This window comes from Solanum lycopersicum, chromosome 2 (assembly GCF_036512215.1).
Source record: "Solanum lycopersicum chromosome 2, SLM_r2.1".
NCBI lineage: Eukaryota > Viridiplantae > Streptophyta > Magnoliopsida > Solanales > Solanaceae > Solanum > Solanum lycopersicum.
Window position 1 is genome coordinate 53,742,939 of NC_090801.1, and position 20,218 is coordinate 53,763,156.

The window sequence follows — 20,218 nt, forward strand, 5'->3', positions numbered from 1 at the left end:
ACACATATACAAATCTTGAATAAGTAAAAAAAAGAAGAAAAGGTAAACAACTAAAATTAAGGAGTACTTACGAAATTGACTTCAACTTCTGGAGGGAGTAATCTAATTTTGGACAGCAATTTGAAATTTAAACCAGATAGCTGGAGTATTAAATGTAGGAGAAAAAGTTGGAATGTGAAAACGAGAGAGAAAATTGTTTTGTGTATAATTATATACAAAATTAGAAAATAAGGTTTTTATACTATTGGTTACATAATAGGTTGTGGACCCCATTAATTATAGCAAAAAAATTAAACTATAATTATATAAGGTAAATAAATTAAACTATACCCCTATGATATAATTAGTTATGAATGTTTGCCATTTTATATAATTTTCCCTTTTTTTAATACTCTAAATTATTTTCAGATTATCGAGCACCTATTTTTTTTTTATAAAAAAGAGATAATTTTTAAAAATTCTCCATACCAAACTCAGCTTAAATATCATATTTTTTTATGTGTAAATGTAGATGGTTTATTTAATTTATCATTATTGATTATTTTTTTAATTTTAAAAGTAGATAATTTATTTTTTTTAAAAATTGAAAATTGGCATTTTGTGAGTGATCAATTTATCTAAGGGTAAAAAGTCAAAAATGTGCTTAAACTATGCGAAAGGAACAAAAATGTTATCCGTTTGTAGTTTGGTCCAAAAATGTCCTACTTTAATTGTTATTGTTATTTAATGGATCAAAAATACTCATTTCTTAAATAAATACATTGTTATTTTTTTAACACATTGTTTTTTAAATTAACAAATGTTTCTTACTTCAGTTCAAAAAAAATATTTTCCTTCATACCAACACGGACAGAGCTCTTCGGTGGAAAATTATATTATTTATACATCGTTAAAATAAGTTTATATGTATATATATACTAGATGTCGAACCCCTTTCGGCTACCTATTCCTATTGATTTTGAACCTCCTTATTGAAAAATCTGGCTCCGCCTCTGCATACTAAACACACCCTTAATCTTGTATTAGCAATCTTTGCCTTATTAATCTTGGTACCAAACGACTCTTTACTATATTTACCAAATCGCCCCTGTTAAAAAATACCTCCAAGTAAAAATAGAATTATCTATTTACAATTTCTCTGTGTTTCTCATCGGCGGCTGATTGCTCTGTTCCGCTTTGACCATCTGATCATCATTGTCTGGTGAGATTCTAATTTGTAAACCTTTTTGATGCCTAAATTTGCTTTTTAATATATGATTATCTGTTTGTTTATTGAACTTAAATGTATCTGTAAATTCAATTATCATAACGTTTTATTGGTGCTGAAATTTCTTCACTTAACCCTAATATGTATACACAAATCTGGTAGTAATTTTTATGACTATCGCCGTGGAATGGAGCCCCTAGTTATTCTTCAAAGTCAATGAATTTGAGTATTGTAATCAGAATATGAAATGGGCATCGGTGGTCAATGAATTGAGTTGAGAATGAACTATGACTTTTCAGATTTAAATCTCACTAGAGACAGTATATCACTAGGTGATTTCTTCCATATTTTGTAGCCTTGGTGTATTTGGTGGAAGGTGACACGTGTTTCGTGGAATTAGTTGTGGTGTGTGTAAGCTGCGTTAGACTATTATTGTTAAAAAACGTTTTTAAAAATGAAATGGGCTTGAATAGAGAGAAATGAATACTACGGATTAATATAACGAAGGCTTTGAAGATCTCTTACTAGTCTCTAGTCTAAAGTGTTCTATTATATTATTTGGAGAGCTAACTGAAGTTTGTGATGAAATCTTATGAAAAATATTGGCTTACTGGCTTTATCTGAGCGATTAAATTACTATATTTCCTATTTCAATAGCTAGAATGCACTTAGCACTATTGAGCTGATAAAGTTATTGGAACACCCTTTTTGATCTTGGAGCTGTGCAATTTGTGTGTGCTTCATACTTCCTCATACAGAAAGTATCATTGATCTTTATACAAAATCTTCTTTTGTTCTTCGATTTCAAGTTAATTGCAGATGTTACATCCTAAAGCATACTTTTGTCTTTATTTAACTTGATAAGAATAATATTTCTGATATAAAGGATTTTTGGAAATGAATATCTTGATCACACATTATATCATGCGTATACAAGGATCTTAAAAATGGATTTTGTTTAATTTTTTCAATGTTCTTTCCTTAATGTGGCCTCGAGAAGCCATGAACTAAGAAGTATTGACATGATGATAAATCAACGGACTAAAGTTAACTTTTATTTTTTAGCTCTTATGAAATTTGAATCATTTACTCTTCTTGATTTAATCAGGTTAAGCCACCTTTCCTTGGGATTTGCACCGTGTTTCTATCCATGTATTTGGGTCATTACACAGCAGAAGTCACGAGTCTTTCTACCAAAGCTACAGAGAAAGATGTCGATGATTTTTTCTCTCACTGTGGTGAAATTGAACAAGTAGAAATCATCAGGTAGCTTTTCGTTTATTTGAGTTTACCTGCAATTTCTGCTACAGCATAGTTGTCATTTCGAGCTGATTATTGTCGGTGCTGTAAATTTATGCTTGGCATTGTTCCCAGAATTTGTTTATCTAAGATGAAATAGTTGATATAAATGCTTAATCAATAGTATTCTGTTTGCATGTCTTATTGCAATTCTGCCTTGTGAAATATGTCAAATAGGACGTGTATTGCCACTCTTTTCCATGTGACTTCTTCAGAGCATTATGAAATGTCAACAAGAGCTTATGTGTTACTATAAATTCTGAGATGTTTGCTTAGAAAGAACAAGGTTAGCATCCGATAATGTTTGCTGTTGACAACCCATTGTGAGTAGTGAAGCATATCATCTCAATGTCCTGAAACTCACTATACGACATTCCAAACTTTCTTCGTCAAAAGGATGTTTAAACTTTAAATAAAGTAGCAGATGGAGAGAGTTCAATGCTATTAAACTGTGTGAGAAAAGATGGATGTTCTTTACCCTTCCTGATATCAAGTGTTGCCTTTATTGAATGCAGATTGAGTGAATATGCTTCTATAGCCTATGTTACGTTCAAGGATACTTATGCACTGGAAACTGCTATTTTACTCAGTGTAAGTTTCTGCTTTACTCCACTGTTATATTAGTTCTACTTAGCAGAAAGAACCTCCAAGGTGAATGCGTTACATATCCAATGCTGCATATCTGTATGGTAATGAGTCAAGTTTATATTCATCATCTCCATGATGAACATCAAAAAGATTTTTTTATTGGCTTGCTTAATGCTTATCGAAGCTTATAATTTCTTTGTTTAAGAATAGTCAATAATCTACCAAAATAGGTGCTTGCAGTAACTTTCTAAACTCAATCTTTAAAAGCATCAATGAAAAACATTATATTTATATCTACATTCCTTAGTCATGAATTTTCTTCATATTGTTTTGAACTTTTAATTAAGATTGTTCTCTCGTTCTTTCACTTATAAGTGTTTGAGTGTTTTGATTTCTAGCTGAACACAAGTTGACAGCCTTTGTGCAGCTACCTGGAAGGTCCTTTTAAAGAGATTCTGATGTGCTATCCTATTTGGACATGTTCTTATTAAATATATATTTATATCCGCAACAAATGCAATTTGGACTCCCTCGTTTAATCTGTTGTCGCAATTCTTTAAACCTAATCTGTCTCTTAATAATGTGATCAATTTTATCCCTGACACAATACACTATATTTAAAACCAATATCATTGAGTACATTACTACCTACAAGGTTTCTTTAACCTTGACCCTCATTCGCTTTTTCTCCTTTTTAGGAGAAAAGAAGACTCTATAAGAGCAAGCGATGCTATGTGAGATGAGCTTTGGTGGTAAACTATGTGACCACTACGTATGTGTCATTCTATTTGGTCTAGTTTAACAAGAGACCTACAATTCTGAGTGATAGCACGAAAGGGTACTTATATTCCAAAGACATTTGACTACTTGACATACCTTTAGGTTTTTATGGTTGCAACGAGTTAATATGATCTATCTTGTATTTTCACCATGTAAATATGTGATTGTGTATTTTGACTTTTTGAAAATGGTAATTAGGTAAAATATAACTATTTTGAATAAAGCTGCTAGTTATTTGTGTACCCACCAACCATAGATGAAGGAGATCATTGATTCTAGGCCATGGGAATATGCAAACTAATCTTTTTGATATATGTTTTTCTATTCACTGTCTCCATGTAGGGACGTCTTGGTACTTGTGCTTGAGTTGTATATACCAGTTGTCTGCTTTTATATTTGAAACTAATGTTTTAATTCATGGGAGGTGGCAGGTATCCCATGAATTAGGCAAGGTGCATGTAGCTGGCCTGGCCACCACGATAATAATAAAATTATTGTTTAATTCCATATCTAGTTTTCTCGTCATTGTGCTCTTTTTCTTCATTTTCCTTGTTCTCTCTGTTTTTAGTTGGGCAAAGTATGTGCATCGGGTGATGCTAGATTTATTCCTTAGGCGCTAGTACTGCATTCAATAAATTCATACAACTATTTTATGTTTCAAATTTGCACCTTTAAAATATTTCTCAACCTTTTAGCCTGGATTCAGGGATCCACTATACTAGATCAATGTGTTCATATATCTCGCTTGGAAGCCCATGTAGATGAAGACGATCCTTGGGATAACTATATAGATATGGTGGAGAATGGAAGCAGCTCTGCGGTAGGCTTTTCCCATTTGATGTCCTTTTCAGTTAAAGTTTACCTTATTTGTCTGGACAATCAACTCTCTTACTGCCTTAACATGAGAGTAAATGAAAATGAAAATGTTATATCGTTCATCGGTGAATTAATAGGAGTATGATCTCTGTGGCAGCTCCGCTTTGAGATTAATTTGCTCTCAAGGGATATTTTGCACGGGTAAAAGAATCCAATTTGTGAACTGAGCTTATCATGATTTTCTTTCTTTGGTGAGCTCTAGAGCTGAAGATATGTAATTAATATAGCTTATTTCACTATTCTTCTTTTCCATTCGTTATTCTTTCCTTGATAAAAGTTTTTGTTCATCATCAAAATTGTTGAGTTCCCTAAAATTCAGTTCGACTCTTGTTAGTTAATTTGGGGAAAGTTGATTCAGAAAGTTAAAAAACCTATTGACTGAGGTATGTTGGTGGAGATGTAAGAACAAATTAATTCTTCAAACAACTCACTTTTTTCTTTCTTTTTGTTTTTTCAGTTTCTTTTTTGTTCACTGTTCTTCACTTTTATTTTTATCCTTAGCTTCCCTCTTGCTTTACTTGAGCCTAGGGTCTTCTGAAAACAACCTCTCCACCTTTACAAGGTAGGGGTAAGGTCTGCGTACACACCACCCTCCCCAGACCGCTCTTGTGGGATTACTTTGGTCAATGGTCACTCGATATGTTGTTGTTGCCTAGCTTCCCTGATGTCATTTTGAAATTTTTCTGTAAATTAGCAGGTCCATACAAATCAGTTTGTTTCAACTCCTGGAGAAGCTGTGACCATGGCACAGCAGGTAGTTGAAACCATGATAGTGAAGGGATATCAACTAAGTAAGGATGCGCTAACCAAAGCCAAAGCTTTTGATGAGTCTTATCATGTGTCATCTACTGCAGCAGCAAAGGTGGCAGATCTCAGCAACAGAGTTGGGCTTACTGATAAAATTCGGTCTGGCATGGAGACTGTTAAATGCGTGGACGAGAAGTACCATCTTTCTGAGCTTACCATGTCTGCTGCATCTTTTACAGGGAAAACAGCTGCAGCTGCTGCAACTGCTGTGGTTAGCAGTAGTTACTTCTCCAAGGGAGCTTTTTGGGTTTCAGATGTTCTGCATCGGGCTGCCAAGGTTGCTGCTGACTTGGGTAATAATGGTGTCAAAAAAGAAACAGCTCCGATAGAAATGAACCAAATTGGTAAATAGGGCTGACACAATGTCTGCCCACATGGAATGAATTTGTCCAAAGGTGTAAGCTTTCCATGGAGACATGAATGTGAATATGAACAATTTTAGCTATAGTTGAAGCAGAATGAGCAACATGGTGTATAACAGGATCCATACTTATGGTAATGTGTTGGTATTTTGCAGTCATTACCGTGGTTTAATCAAATTTGATTTCCTCTACTCACGCGAGTACAATGTAAGTAATACGCTTGATTGGATTACAAGTTGATCATACATGTCATGCTTTTCAGTTTTCAGTGAGCTGGTATTTTATCATTCATTGATCTACGTGTTATTGACAAAGGTAACTTGCGTCCATTCTGCAATCGCACACATACTACTGCTATGAATTTGCCTAGACTTGCAAGTCCTAGAGCCAGAAAAACTGGGGAAGCTATTGGTAATTTCATGCCAGATGCTGGAACAGTATTTGTTTGAACCTAATCTTATCAACCATGTTTCACAGTTGGATAATTGTTACTATTATACTGCTGCTACTAATGTGCTGAATAGGCAGTAAAAGTTGGATAATCTGTTGGCTAGATGATATTTGCATTAGTTTAGATGCTTGAAGCCTTTGCCTAAAAGAAGGTTCAGGACCTAGAATCTTAGTGCTTAGAATTATTTTGCATATGCATACATAGTTTGAGCTGAAAATAATGCTTCAGTTGAACCTGTAAAACTCGCCTTAGAACTGCTCCTAAGTCCTACCCATCAGCTTAGGCCTGAACTTTGATCGTCTTCGTCCTTGTAAATAGATAGCCCCATACAAGCGGATGAATGTTAATCCCAACAAGTCAGGCATTGTATAAGCCCATTCTCGTTGCAATCTGAGCATCGTTGGAAGCCACACTCATCTTCTTCATCATACTCTGCTTCATAGTATATTTTACAACTTCCATAGCATGTCTCACATGGCACAAACCTAACATCTCTACAGCCTTCACAAACTCCATTTTCTACCCTTTCACAGCTTTCTACTACCTTCTCAAGCTGTCTGTTTTCGTCCATTCTGCATATTTCATCAACCCCACCAATGTATTTTCTCCCAGAAATGCCCTTGGCAGCAAAACCCATCCTCCGTATCGTTCCCCTAGTAGTAACTCTTTCAACTCCTCCTTAAACCCTGCATGCATCGATACATCTCTTTCATCGATCTTAACACATAGTCCCTTCAAAATCATCCGAACATGACAACAATTCTCATACGTTTTCCTCACTCCTCTCAGGCTTGTCAAGTATAAAATCACTTTGTCTTTTTTCTGTTGAACCAATTTAAGCTGAGCAACTCCACAGTTTGATTTCAGTCGGGGCGTATTGTCCAAGACATGGAAAGAAAAGTTACAGACACGATGAGGAGATGCAAGAAGATTAGTATCTTTAAGATCTTCCATCAATTCCTAAACATTGACTCTCTCTGGCTCACACCACCAGGAGTAGTTGTAATTGTAGTCTTAGGAATCACTTCTGGGATTTCCTCATTGATCATTTGAGACCATGTCTTTCTCTCAATCAGCCCCATTTCGAACTCTTTATCAATGTCATCTTTTTTTTTTTAACAATAATTCATCATCTTCGATATGTTGTTTCATTGGATAAAGTCTCGAAGATCCTAATGTTGAGGAAGTGAGAGAGACCAGTTGGATGCTACACTCTTCTTCATCGATAGGAATATGTTTGTTCATGAGTAGCTTCGATGCACTGCAGAATAGTGTCCGTTGCATTTTTGGCATTACTTTTGGCTTTGAACTAGTGCAACCCATTGTTAAATAAAAATCCAGCCTAGAAATTGATTTGAGTAGAAGAATAGAGCAGTGGATGGAAAGAAATCAATCAAGATTGGGTAAAGATTTCGAGTGATTAATAAGTAGCCAAATTGAGGAATTTCAAATGTTTTAGAGATAAAAACAAGAAACAAATTATTTCTGTTAAATTATCGTACTCCCCTTATACGTCCGGTTCTTTTTTCTTACTTCCATTCTATAAGAGCTAATGCATGCATTATTTTTTCGAATATAGTTTACGAAGAGAGTCGAATGTAAGAAGAAAAGGAGAGTTTAACGTGTCTTTTCATTTAATGAAATGATGGTATATTTTACCATGATGTATTAAGTACTACACTTAATTAATTAGCTATGGCAAGTAAGCCATTTTAACTTGGGTTTACAGATGGATTAAGATAGACTTTTAATGTTTTGTATTAGAATATTTATGTCTTTTTGGATTATTAATTCCACTTCTTATAAAAGAAATAAAAACTCTCCACTTGTATATTATAAATAATTACCATCTAAATAACATGATATTATCAACAACAACAAAAAAAATTAAACATGAAGACATACTATGTCAAGGTTCAAAATCAAGAATATAAAATTATGAAACCATGTGAGAAACAACCCATGATCATAGGGATCATGGAAGATTTGATTTTGAATTTCCAAGTAGCAATTTTTATATTATTTAAAAAAACGCATTGCATGTACTATAACCACCAAGAACCGATTAAATTTCAGATTATGTAAGATTTCTACCTATTTAAGAAATAAATTAACCATTTACTGAATAATTATCCTAAAAAGGGACAAGACGCTAAATTTACTAGGTTGCGCATCAATATTATTTTAAATGAATCAATCATTTGTAGATATGGAATGTCAAAACAAAAGCCTAAATTTAAGTTTTACTTTAATGTGTTTTTATATTACAATTTAAAATTTATGTGACGTAATTTAAATTGATAGAAAAATAAAAAAAATGTAAAAAGAAAAGACGGTATATTTTTTTATCTATTATATCCTAACTTTAATGAATAAATCGATTTTGAACTTTATCAGATATAAAATGATTAACTCACTATATTAATAATTATTTTTAATGAATATGTCAAGTAAAAAAAGACGAGTAAATAGGATAAAGGGAATATTAAGGATAAAGTAGGTCCTTTTTTTTTTTTTTTAATGTTAACAATAACCAAAAAAAAAAAGTTTTAAAAATAACGAACAAATAAAATTGAAGGGCAAAAGTATCTAGAGATTTAGCACCAAAATAGAAAAAGGAAATCCAAATTGTTGGCAATGCCAGCCCTTAGCTTTTTAAACTCTTTTTATGGAAAGGTGAGTAATTTGAGAATCACTATTATTCTTTCCATTTTAAAATAAATATTATTTTTATCTTGAGCATATCTTTTCAAAATATCTAAAAGCAAAATATAAATATAAATACTTTAAAAATGAGATAAATTTCAAAAAGTGAGAATAAGAGTCGACTGATGACAGAAAAATTGCTTTATCTCTTCTACAAAGAGTTCTATCTCCCTAGGTTTGAATTCCTTCCGGAGATAACAAATCATCTTTCTTTAAGATAGTAGTTAGGTATATGAAATTGAAGTAAGAGTCCTTCTATGAGGGAGTTTTGCTTCAAGGATTATGGATCGGGGCGAGGGTCATAGCGAGTGAATTAATTTGTGGGAGTATACGTGTACGGATATGCTAATCATAAAAGTAGAGTAATTAGGATTGAACTGAGAGTTCTATTTAATTTTATTTTTTTTAAATTTAAGAAATGTATCATTAATATCTTTTCAATTGTTGAAAACATCATTTACTTTAAATTAAAATAAGACGATAAAATCACCACTTATTTTAAATCGAAGAAATATGGCCCAACCACATGCTTTATTCAGATTCTGCGGCAGACCATAATATTCATCATCTTCTAATTATTACTTCTATTTAATTAACTCTATCAAATTAAGATCATCACTTGCCAAAAAAACCATTTACTTCACACCAAACCTGATCAATTCAATTTCACTAATTAGTTTCCTTTGGATTCTCATGTAGTTGACTTCAATAATGGTAACTAATTATTATATTTTTCTCTCATTAGAAGAATATAACTTTGTTCAGTCTACTAACAAATTGACTTTATGAAATACATCGATCTAGCCGACCTCACTGCAACAATTTTATCAAAAACTTTTAGTGTATATGGATAATAATAATAATGTGTATACATATCAAACATAGCTTTTTAGAGATATAAATGACTAATGTACAATTACTTCATTAACCTATGTCCGAAATCTCAGAGACACACTTAAATTATACTAAGATCCTATTATCCTCTGAACTTATTTTATTAATAATTTTTCTCTTTTCGGTCTACGTGACATTATCTTATGGGCCCAACGCTGATTGATTTTATTTTTTCAAGTTAGTGTCACGTAGGCTGAAAAGGGGTAGAAAATTACTTATAAAATAAGTTCAGGGGGGTTCTAGGACCTTAATATAGTATAAGTATGTTTCTGGAAATTTCGAACAAAGGTTGAAAGGGTACTTGTACATTTTTCCGAGATACAAAATAAAAATTTTGAACATTTTTTTTAAAATTTCTAATTTTATCGTCAACTCTAGCCTGTTTAATGATTGTATTTTCTGGACATATAATATATACTTCAATAACCAACGAGATATAGCAAGTAGCTAGTTTTATGATTTTAGTGCTGCTATAACAGATAAATTTTAGTGACTTTAATCAATCCCAAGAGTTTGTAATATTAAACAATTGATACAGTAGCTTCTTATTATAATTTATTTAAAATGCGTAAAAAAAGTTGAATTGTGATCTAGATACCAAAAAGCACAAGCTATAGAAAGAATAAAATAAAAGGACATCACATTGCAAGTAAGGAGAATATTTGTGTGATAATAAATCTAATAACATTTCACGTTATGTGTTGTTAATTCTTAATAAAAAATAATTAATAAAACATCGCTGGCTTTCCACTGTTTCCATCTTGCCACCCCATGTTAATGTTCCCTTCATCACCTTCCATGTTCCCACTTCAAAACCTCTCCTCCATTAGCCCTCTTGACTTATTATTATCGCCCGTCTTGTCCGTCGTGGATTCAGAATTTTCATTAACTGAGCTATCTTGTATTAAGGAGTTCATTCGAATTCCCTTAAAATATTATTTTATGTATATATTAGATGTCAAACTTTCTTTGGCTAATTTTGAACCCCTTATTGAAAATTCAGGCTCCGCCAACAGTTCGTGTGTATCTCTACAATTTTGAACCCCTTATGAAAATCCTTGCTCCATCAACTGTTTGTGTGTCTATTTCTACAAATTTTGTGCCGCTTATATAAAAATATAATACTTAAGGTAATTTTTGAATCTCTAAACCGTTAAGTCAACTTCTAGTCTCGTGTTGCGGAGATTCGAAGTGTCTATATACATACTAAAAACCCTTATATATACCGTGTAATTATTTATGAGGAATTTGGATAAATACCCTCGCCCCGATGCACCCTAATTAACACCCCTCAAGTCTCCATTAGCCATCACCCCCCACCCCCCACCCCCCAAACCCAACCCAACAAAAAAAAAATTGGAAGAAAAGTTTTAGATATATGATATATATATATAGTTGTTGATGACTTTAATTGGTTTACTTTGTGTATAAGATTATCCTTGTAGATATTATAACATGCTTTTTAGTAGTAGTACAGGTACTATGGGTTTTGTTCCTGGAGCACCTGAAGACAATGAACTCCCTCCTCCCTTCCCTAGTGTTTATCCTCATCAAGAATTTCAAGGTTTTATATTTCTCCCGTTATTATCTTTACGTATTTCATTTACGTGTGATATCAGTGACGAATTCAAAATTTAGAATCAATGAATTTTGCTCTTTATATATGCGTTATTTAATTACATATTTATATATAGTCAATGTTAACTTTAGAGAATTCTAATGATTTTTACTTTTGTAGAGGCGAATTCAAAATTTATCCTTCATATATTTTAACCTTTATTTTTTAGCTTTTATTATTAGATCATAATTATTTCATTTTTTGGAATTTTAGGCCAAGCTAAGTATAAGCGGATTCAGAATTTATACTTTTGATGTATTCAACCTTTATTTTTTTAAAACATTGAACCCATAAGACTTTTAAAACTATAAGTTCAAAATGAGTCTAGATCCATAACTATATGTGTGATTGAATGACAAATTAATTTATTTTGGACGTGGCGAATACAGGAATTTCATCTGTGTTAATGAGGAGAGCCATGTCATTCGACCATCAAGATTCGCGAGCAGACGATATTGACATGTCGGATGACGATGGCTCTTCACAGTTGCTAGGTGAGAAGAAGAGGAGATTGAATATGGAACAAGTGAAAGCACTTGAAAGAAGTTTTGAAATTGGTAACAAACTTGAACCTGAGAGGAAAATGCAATTGGCTAGAGCTTTAGGGTTGAAGCCAAGGCAAATTGCAATTTGGTTTCAAAACAGAAGGGCAAGATGTAAGACTAAGCAATTGGAGAAAGATTATGAAATATTGAAGAGACAGTGTGATAAACTCAAGTCTGATAATGATGCACTCAAGACTCAAAACAAGAATCTTCACTCTGAGGTAAGTATAATTAAAAGATTTCATGTTCGAATCAACAGTACTAAAAAAAAAATTAAACTATTTTTTTTTGCCTTAATTGATAACTTTCTATATCACGCTATTAAACTAAACACTAACAATCTAGTTGCACCTGTCAGTTTATATAACTTAAACTTCTGATAAATGAATGGAGATTTAAGTTACAAATCGATAACAATAAAGAAGGGTTAAACTATTAGTGTTATTTGACCTCATATAAAATAAATATTTTAGTTTTATTTTCAGATTTATAGATATATCATGCAATCATAAACACCTTTTATTGTATGTAATTTTATGAAATAAGCAGTTCACACTCCACAGCAATAAACTAGTATAGTTCCTGACTCGCTCGATTCATATTAAGTGAATTGTTAAGAATAATTTAAAAAGAATTGTTAATATATTTTTTTTTTTATCCATCATTTAATAAAGTTATTAATTACTTTATATTTTCTGGAAATTTAGTTCAGGAATAATCACAAGGTAATAATGGAAAGTACTATTTCATTTATGTCATTAAAAATATCTTTTTCAAAGGTTGTGTAGTAATTCACCGACTTTTTTCTTTTGTTCCACAGAGAGTTATTAGTCCCGTTTTTTCCTTGACTATACGAGCTATAAGAAAAGCGCGAATGACATTGAAATTTTTTTAAGAATTAATATGAAAATTTATAGAAAAATAAGTTTTATACAGATTTTTATATTAATCTCTAGAAAAATCGCTATGTGCACGCACAATTCCCAATGTTGTAAATTTTAATATTTGTGATGGGGATGCAGTTGCAGTTACTGAGTCTGAGGAACAGAGAATCAACAGGAGGAGGTACACCAATTTTGTTTAATCTAAACAAAGAAAATGAAGGATCGAATTGGAACAACGGAAGTGGTGATGAGAATAGTACGATAATAGATGTTAATCTTGGAAGAACATCATCAACAAACAGTCCACATAACAACAACAACAACGATCATGTTTTTCAAACACCTAATTTTAAAATAGAAGAACAAACTCAATCTCATGATGTACCTGAAGAAGGATTTTGCAACATCTTCACTAATGTTGAAGATCAAACAAACTATTGGCCATTGCCAGTGCAGCAACATTTTTACTGAAACTTTTTTTATTCAAATTTTAAACTTTGGTTTTTGTTCTTGTTTGTTGATCATCTTATGGCAATTGTTTATTAATTGATTGTGTGTATAGTGAAATGCACATATGTTATCGTACCTTAGTATTTTAAATTTTCATTATTGATGCATTGTTTTTTATTTGTTTTTTTGTAAGAGTGGACCACTAGGCAGGACACATTAATTAGAATAATATGTCTAGTAGATAATTAAAAAAAAGATTCATGTTCTGAGCAATATAAGGAACTTGTGGTGTGGGGTCAACTTCTCTGGCTGTGGGACCATTACCTTATTATAAAATTTGCAAACAGAGAAGAAAAAAAAGATTCTCTCCTTACATTTTTCTTTATGTTGCTATCTTTTTCTTTACCTATATATTCTGTTGGTTAATAATACTCCCTATACTTTCCTTTTGTTTTACTTCATGTGACAGATATTTGCTAGATCGAGTATAATATAAGAAAAACAAATTAGAAGTATGAAGTAAATATATATAAATATCAAAATTGCCCTTAATTGTCAAAAATTAAAAAGTAATGGTAATGGAAACGAAGTATTAAGAACAACAGTAAGACTTGTGATATTATGATCGATGACTATATTATGGTAATGGTAAAAGGCACATGTTGTTCTAAATGATCAAAATTCTAACTACTCCTGTATTTATTACTTGGTTAAGTTTACAGCACTACAGATGTATAAGCAATAGCAAGTGCTGTCCAGAGAGACTTCAAAATTGCAGTGAGAATTAAAGGGAATATAACTTTATAGAAAAATTCACACAATTGGATACAACAGATCATATGTACAGAGTCTCTCATAGTCGAGCAACAAAACATCAAGGTAAAGAAACTCAGAGCTCCAGTTCTCCTAACATTACATAAAAGGACCAAATTGTACTACATTCATTATTCATGAAGTGAAAACACTGAAAAACATCTTAGTTTGATGCAGACAACTCGACCAGGAGAAAGCCATGAAATGTATTTAGCAACAGAGATGTCAGTCTGCTGTCCAGCTTTGCTCAACTATTTCACGCACCTTCCTGTTGTAGTCGCGCTTGTTCTCACTAAATAGACGTGCAGCTTCTGAATTAGCTGGCGAATTGGGGTTTGGATCACTGAGTAAAGACTGCACCAGGATAATCAACATATCAACGACTTACCAGTACAAAAAGCTACTGACTCACTAAATAGTAATACGTCAAATAAAATGAACAAAGGGAAAATAACATAGCAATTAAGTAAATACATGGAAGTTGGAACTATTGAGAGTATTTCTTACATAAGAATAGAACATTGCTTATAAGAAAATGAAGAAAGACTTTATTTTGTGGACTAGATTATCAAAACTACATGCGCTTGTTCAATAATAAAATTCTTAGTCTACTAATAATCTCAACAGAGAACTAAAAACTTATTGATCGGCATCGAAAATAGTGTCACTTGGGGATACATCTATGATACCTTAAGGGCAACAAACAAGGACCAGTCTACTTTAGAGCATTTCTAAAGATGCTTTTTTTTTAATTGACAAGGGCAACCCACAGCCACTACCCTTTGGGTGTGCATAGGGTAAAACCCCGGTGAACGACAGGAGAGGTGACCCGCACTAGGCAAGCCCCTTGCTTTCGCTAGCAAAGGGTTAGATTAATCCATCAGGTACCTGTTGCATTATTAGATGATCTGAAATAATAGAGACATAGGTTCTTTTCATAGTATACTCCCCTTGCCTCCCCAGGGGACAAATCCAAACAGAAAAATGGGAAAGGAACGGGAACTCGTTCAAATGTGTGTTCATTAGCAACAGATAACACCAGCCTACTGACCAATGAAAGCATTATGTCCTCAATGGTGTGATGGACTATAATAAAACCTGGCACCAGAAAGGAGGCATGAAGTGTCAATTAGAACATCTTATATACCTGTATTGAAGTAAGTATAGCAGCTACATCATATATAGGACTCCACTGATTTTGCAAGATGTCCAAACAAATACTTCCATCAGCATAAACTGAGCAACAATAAGCAAAGGCATAAGCGATAAGCAAAACTATAATTTGCATGCAATGCGAAGAAACACAAGACAAGGTAGTATGCAATACCTGGAAAAAAAATTTAACGCAAAAACACAGATTGGTGTTGGAGATGTTAGGTTAGCTGAATATGCTAAAACAGATGGAAACTAGAAACAATTGGAGTCAAAATGATTACATATATTCATGAAAAGTGCAAGTAGCACATAAAGGATAAACAAGAGGAGGTCCCTTGAGATGGTTTTGTCATGTCTGCCTCCAAATGTGCACCTCAGTCATGAAATCATGATGGTCGATATTTAAAGGGGATGAGATAGACCTAAACGTACATGGAAGTTTTTTAGAAAGTCTAATGGTAATAATCATTTGGAATTTATGCAAACTTAGAAAAAAAAAATAGAGTACAGTGGAAGAAAAAGATCTTTATAAGCAATACCAACTGGTTGCGATAAAGACTTAATTTTGTTAGTCCAAATATTTGTCAGGATTTTTTTTGATCTTATTGAATGATTCGTACATCAATAGAAATGAGAGAGAACTTATAAGACGGGCCTAAAAGGAACAAAATGGATAGTAAAGATTTATACGGCATATCCCAACTAGCTTGCAATTGAGGCTAAATTATGGTTGTTTTTGCAAACGGCCAGACAATGCTGCAGTGAATTGCACTAACCAACCTTGCCCTCCCATACATAACACAATAACAGTAAACATACACAAACACACACATATATGCGTAAAAAAAAAAAGGAAGAACATAAATAAATTTTATCCTCTCATAAGAAGTTACATGGTGAATGGTATTACCCACTCTGCCACTAGTAAGGATTAGAAGAAAGAGGAGAAGAGATAAAAGGAGGGGGGAGGGGGGTAATTTCATTTGAGCTACTTACTATTTGGATGGAACATTCTGGAGACGAAGTGCACTCTTGGTGGCTTGTTAGGATAATCCTCTGAAAATTGAAGTGTCATCTTAAACGTACCTATTAATAACATTTATAACAGAACAGTCAAAGTTAGGTGAGATATATGTGAATTATAGAAGCAATTGTCCAAACAAAATTAGCCAAAAATCTGATGCTTTACTTTCTTTGAAGAGTTTTAGTGGAAGATGAAAAGGAAACAACAAAAAGGTAATAACGACAAAGATCAACGTGAAACTAGAAAGCTACTAAAGAAACAGTGAGCAATAAAAAGTGGGCCAATTGCTCGAACCACCTGCATAAGGCTATAAAGACTATTTATAGCAGCAGAGGCACTGGTTATGAACCAGCCATGAATCCTACAAAATCTTCTTTGCTGGGAGGATAGAACAAGAAAATCCCAGAATTTTAAGGCACAAAGCAACATACACAAAGATTCCTGAATTATAATTTCGCAACTCACACTCGACCATATCCACACAGTATTTGTTCAGAGCTGCAGTAAAGATGCAGCTAACACTCGGATATGCCAGTTAAAGGGCACTTTACTTGTTCATAGAGCACTATTTACCAAAACGAAAGCAGGAAACAGCAATTGCCAAGGCATAACTAAGTCACAGGAAGCATAGAAGTGATAGTCAACAAGAATGCTTCAATTCATATAACAAACCAAAGGTAGTCAATAGGCAATGTTGCCTCACCTCCATCCCAGGGAGTATCATCAGGGCTGCATTTTAAGGAAGAAAAGAAAATCTGTAAGTACAAAGATACAACAGTTTGGGAACAGGTGAATCGCTATAGTCCAAATCATTATGAAACCATGATTTTCATTCAAAGCCAGATGTCATACCCGAATATAACAGCATTCCATAACATTATATTGCTATCATAAGGTGCACCACTGATGCCAGCAGGAGGATCCTGCTGTAACCGCTTGAAATCCCTCATCAATCTCTTCTTCGCCGGTGTCGACATCCTCACCACGTAACTAAAAATGTAATTCAGAAACACAGGAAACTCAAGAAAGAACTTTACTCTCCAAGAACAAAAAGACAGCTAAGAAACATAACACAATTTCTCCTTTGTGGCCAATAGGCAGATTCAAGATTTTAAGTGAGTGGTTACAGAATACCACTTGCGCTCAGGGGCGTATGTAGCTTTAAGATACCGGGTTCATATCAACCCGGTAATTTCAATACTAAAGTACAAATTTATGTGTAAAAATTTACTAAAATTATAATAAATAGAAGATACGAACCCATAACTTAAGAAGTATAATGCTAAAAAACTTAGAGATTGAACCCATAGATTTCTGTGGCAAATGGACATGAACTTCACATAAGTACATACACTCTCAGTCTCAATTTGTTTAGAGATCTTTTTTGAAAAATATACCTTTCCAAAATTTGGAACATACTTAGTTTTAACTCCCATTTATCACTGAAATTACTTGTTGAATGCCCCATATATATAAAATGAACTTTCTGCAACAGGGGCTTTGTTTGGCACATGGATCTTTTAATGCTTAGTTAGTTTGCGTCAAACAAACAACTTCTTTCTTAAACTTGGTTAAGTTAAACAACTATATAAAAAAAATCAAAAGGCAGGGAAAGTCAATACATAATGCACATTTAGTAAATAAATACATATACATCAATACTTTTTTTTCCTAATTTTTCAACTATATAGTTCCAGTAAACACAATGAGAACCTTGCCAGCTGCCAATCTGCTCCAATCAAATGCTAGAAAATTAACAACAAAATACTCAGTGAAATCCGACTGGAGAGTTCATTTCTAAAATATTCCAAGGCAAACAACAAGTACAAATCAATCGAAGCAATAACTAATAGTATCGCATAAACAAAAATCAAGAGTCAATTTCACTAGGGTTGATCTGGAGAAAAAAAAACGCACAGCACATAAACCAATCACATGAATTGATGCAGAAAAGCAGATTGATTTACCTGAGAGCAAACGCAGCAACAATTTCAGAAGGAAAATGGAGAGGATTTGTATATGAGCTTCGATAATCGAGCGCCCCTGTGCAAAATCCGCCTAGTTAAAAGAATGAAAAGATTTGGAGTTTGCGTGATGTATAAGCTGCCAAAGCGGTGTGTGCTGTTTGACACTACACCTGTGGGTGCGTTTCAATCTACGGAGTTTAGAGTACATTAGTTTTGTATTACTTAATTTTTCTAAATTAATAATTTATGTGTATTTAGTAAAAAAAAAAAAAAACGATAGCAAAAAGATAAAATTTAAATTAAAACTACTGAGGGCACGGTAATTTCATAGAAGTAGTAGTCACTTTTTAAGTTGAACGTGAAATTTATGAAGTTGGAGTTGAAGATAGAGTTACGTTTTGACTAAACTTCTTATAATAAGGAGAAATGAGTGTTTTATTCGAAAATATTAAGATGGAGTTGAAAAAAATTTTAAATTATAAGTTATTTTTAGAGTCTAACTTCAAGTTTAATTTGTGATTTTCATGATTAAGTACTGATTTCTCAATAAAATGAAAAGTTATTACGTAAAAATGAATACTTTCATGATTGGATGGATCCTAAAATTAGTGATTTATCAAGAGACAATGTCACATCTTAGATGAATTTCATATCAAAATAAAAGAAAAAAATATAATAATTTTTTTTAAAAAAAATTCTAAATAACAATCTTCGCAAAAAAAGCAAGCTAAAAAATAATGTCTAACTCACCTAAAAACTACTTTAGAAAGAAAGAATTATGAGATCTCTTTTGCCTTCAATTATTACCCAAATGTTAGTACCACAAAGAGTACTTTTCACAAGCATTATTTGACACTAATGAAGGAAGAAAATCTAGCTAAAAGCATAAGCTAAAATGTTTTGCTTGGCTAAAATAAAGTTTTCCTTTATGATTTTAGAAAAGGAAAAGTTACGAATATATATCATTCGATCAATTAGTTTATCAATACAAGTGAAAATATCATAATAAATATATGGCTTAAGTCATCTGAGGCCCCTTAAAATTGTCCGCATAATTCGCTTAGACACCTTAACTAAGACTTGTACCTATTTAACACTTCTATCCTTCCAAATTTGAATTATTTGAACATTTTTTTCTTAGGTGGGACATTGCGTGTGATGCACATTCTATGAGTGCGTGAAAGGTATTAAACTGAGCATTTTTTTATGGAAAAAAATTATTATTGCTTCTTCATCTTCTTTGGCATCTCATCCTTCATCATACCACCAGTTTACCGCTATCGTCGCCGTCGCTACACACCCTTTTTTCTTCTTATTTTTTCTGGATACTTCAGTTCTTTTACCTCCATTGTTGTTTGTTTTTTTCTTTTTTACCTTTTGTCATTCATTTTAGAATTGGTTGCCTCACCATGAAAACCACCATTATCACCTATCATTTTCATCATGTTTGATTTGTAAAGGTCTTTGGAGTTTGTCTCTTTGCTATTAATATAGTAATTTGATGTTAAATTGATATTTAGTTATTTGAATTTATTGAAGAATTTTTCAATTTATTATTTGATTTACTCAATTTTTTATTGAAGTTTTTTGGATTTGTCATGAATATACTGTTTTGTCTTTAAATTTTATGTATATTGACAGAATGTGAGGATGTTCTTCATCATAAAAAGTTAATCAGTTATCAAACACAAAAGAATTTGAGAATTCTCCATTCTTTCCAACAATGGCAAAAAAACTCATTAATTTTTCAGCAATTTTTTCCCCAACTTTCTCAACCTTAAACGAGACGAAG

At 32.7% G+C, this 20,218-nt stretch overlaps 4 protein-coding genes across 5 annotated transcripts; 2 read left to right on the forward strand and 2 right to left on the reverse strand.

The window, feature by feature from the left end:
• The first annotated feature begins 789 nt into the window (after positions 1-789).
• LOC101266594 (binding partner of ACD11 1) lies at positions 790-6,187 on the forward strand. 2 transcript variants are annotated; one of them, XM_010318800.4, is made up of 5 exons: positions 790-1,201; positions 2,316-2,473; positions 3,022-3,097; positions 4,581-4,694; positions 5,445-6,187. In XM_010318800.4, the coding sequence occupies exons 2-5, from the start codon at positions 2,358-2,360 to the stop codon at positions 5,907-5,909; spliced, it is 771 nt and encodes a 256-aa protein (XP_010317102.1). In that variant the 5' UTR covers positions 790-1,201; positions 2,316-2,357; the 3' UTR covers positions 5,910-6,187. The 2 variants fall into 2 exon arrangements, with proteins under 2 accessions (XP_010317102.1, XP_004233357.1); XM_004233309.5 differs by having other exon boundaries at positions 5,448-6,187.
• Positions 6,188-6,713: 526 nt separating this feature from the next.
• Positions 6,714-7,693, reverse strand: LOC101253455 (uncharacterized protein At5g39865). Its single transcript, XM_069294366.1, is given in 4 exon segments — positions 6,714-6,982; positions 6,985-7,354; positions 7,357-7,475; positions 7,582-7,693. Coding segments are annotated over 4 exon segments (870 nt in total).
• A 2,993-nt stretch (positions 7,694-10,686) lies between these two features.
• LOC101266295 (homeobox-leucine zipper protein HAT7) lies at positions 10,687-13,852 on the forward strand. Its single transcript, XM_004233308.5, has 3 exons — positions 10,687-11,534; positions 11,978-12,354; positions 13,156-13,852. The coding sequence occupies exons 1-3, from the start codon at positions 11,426-11,428 to the stop codon at positions 13,486-13,488; spliced, it is 819 nt and encodes a 272-aa protein (XP_004233356.1). The 5' UTR covers positions 10,687-11,425; the 3' UTR covers positions 13,489-13,852.
• A 399-nt stretch (positions 13,853-14,251) lies between these two features.
• On the reverse strand, positions 14,252-18,655 carry LOC101265795 (ubiquitin-conjugating enzyme E2 2). Its single transcript, XM_004233307.5, has 6 exons — positions 18,427-18,655; positions 17,312-17,449; positions 17,163-17,188; positions 16,432-16,521; positions 15,428-15,516; positions 14,252-14,634 (listed from the first exon to the last, which is right to left on the reverse strand). The coding sequence occupies exons 2-6, from the start codon at positions 17,434-17,436 to the stop codon at positions 14,506-14,508; spliced, it is 459 nt and encodes a 152-aa protein (XP_004233355.1). The 5' UTR covers positions 17,437-17,449; positions 18,427-18,655; the 3' UTR covers positions 14,252-14,505.
• Positions 18,656-20,218: the final 1,563 nt, after the last annotated feature.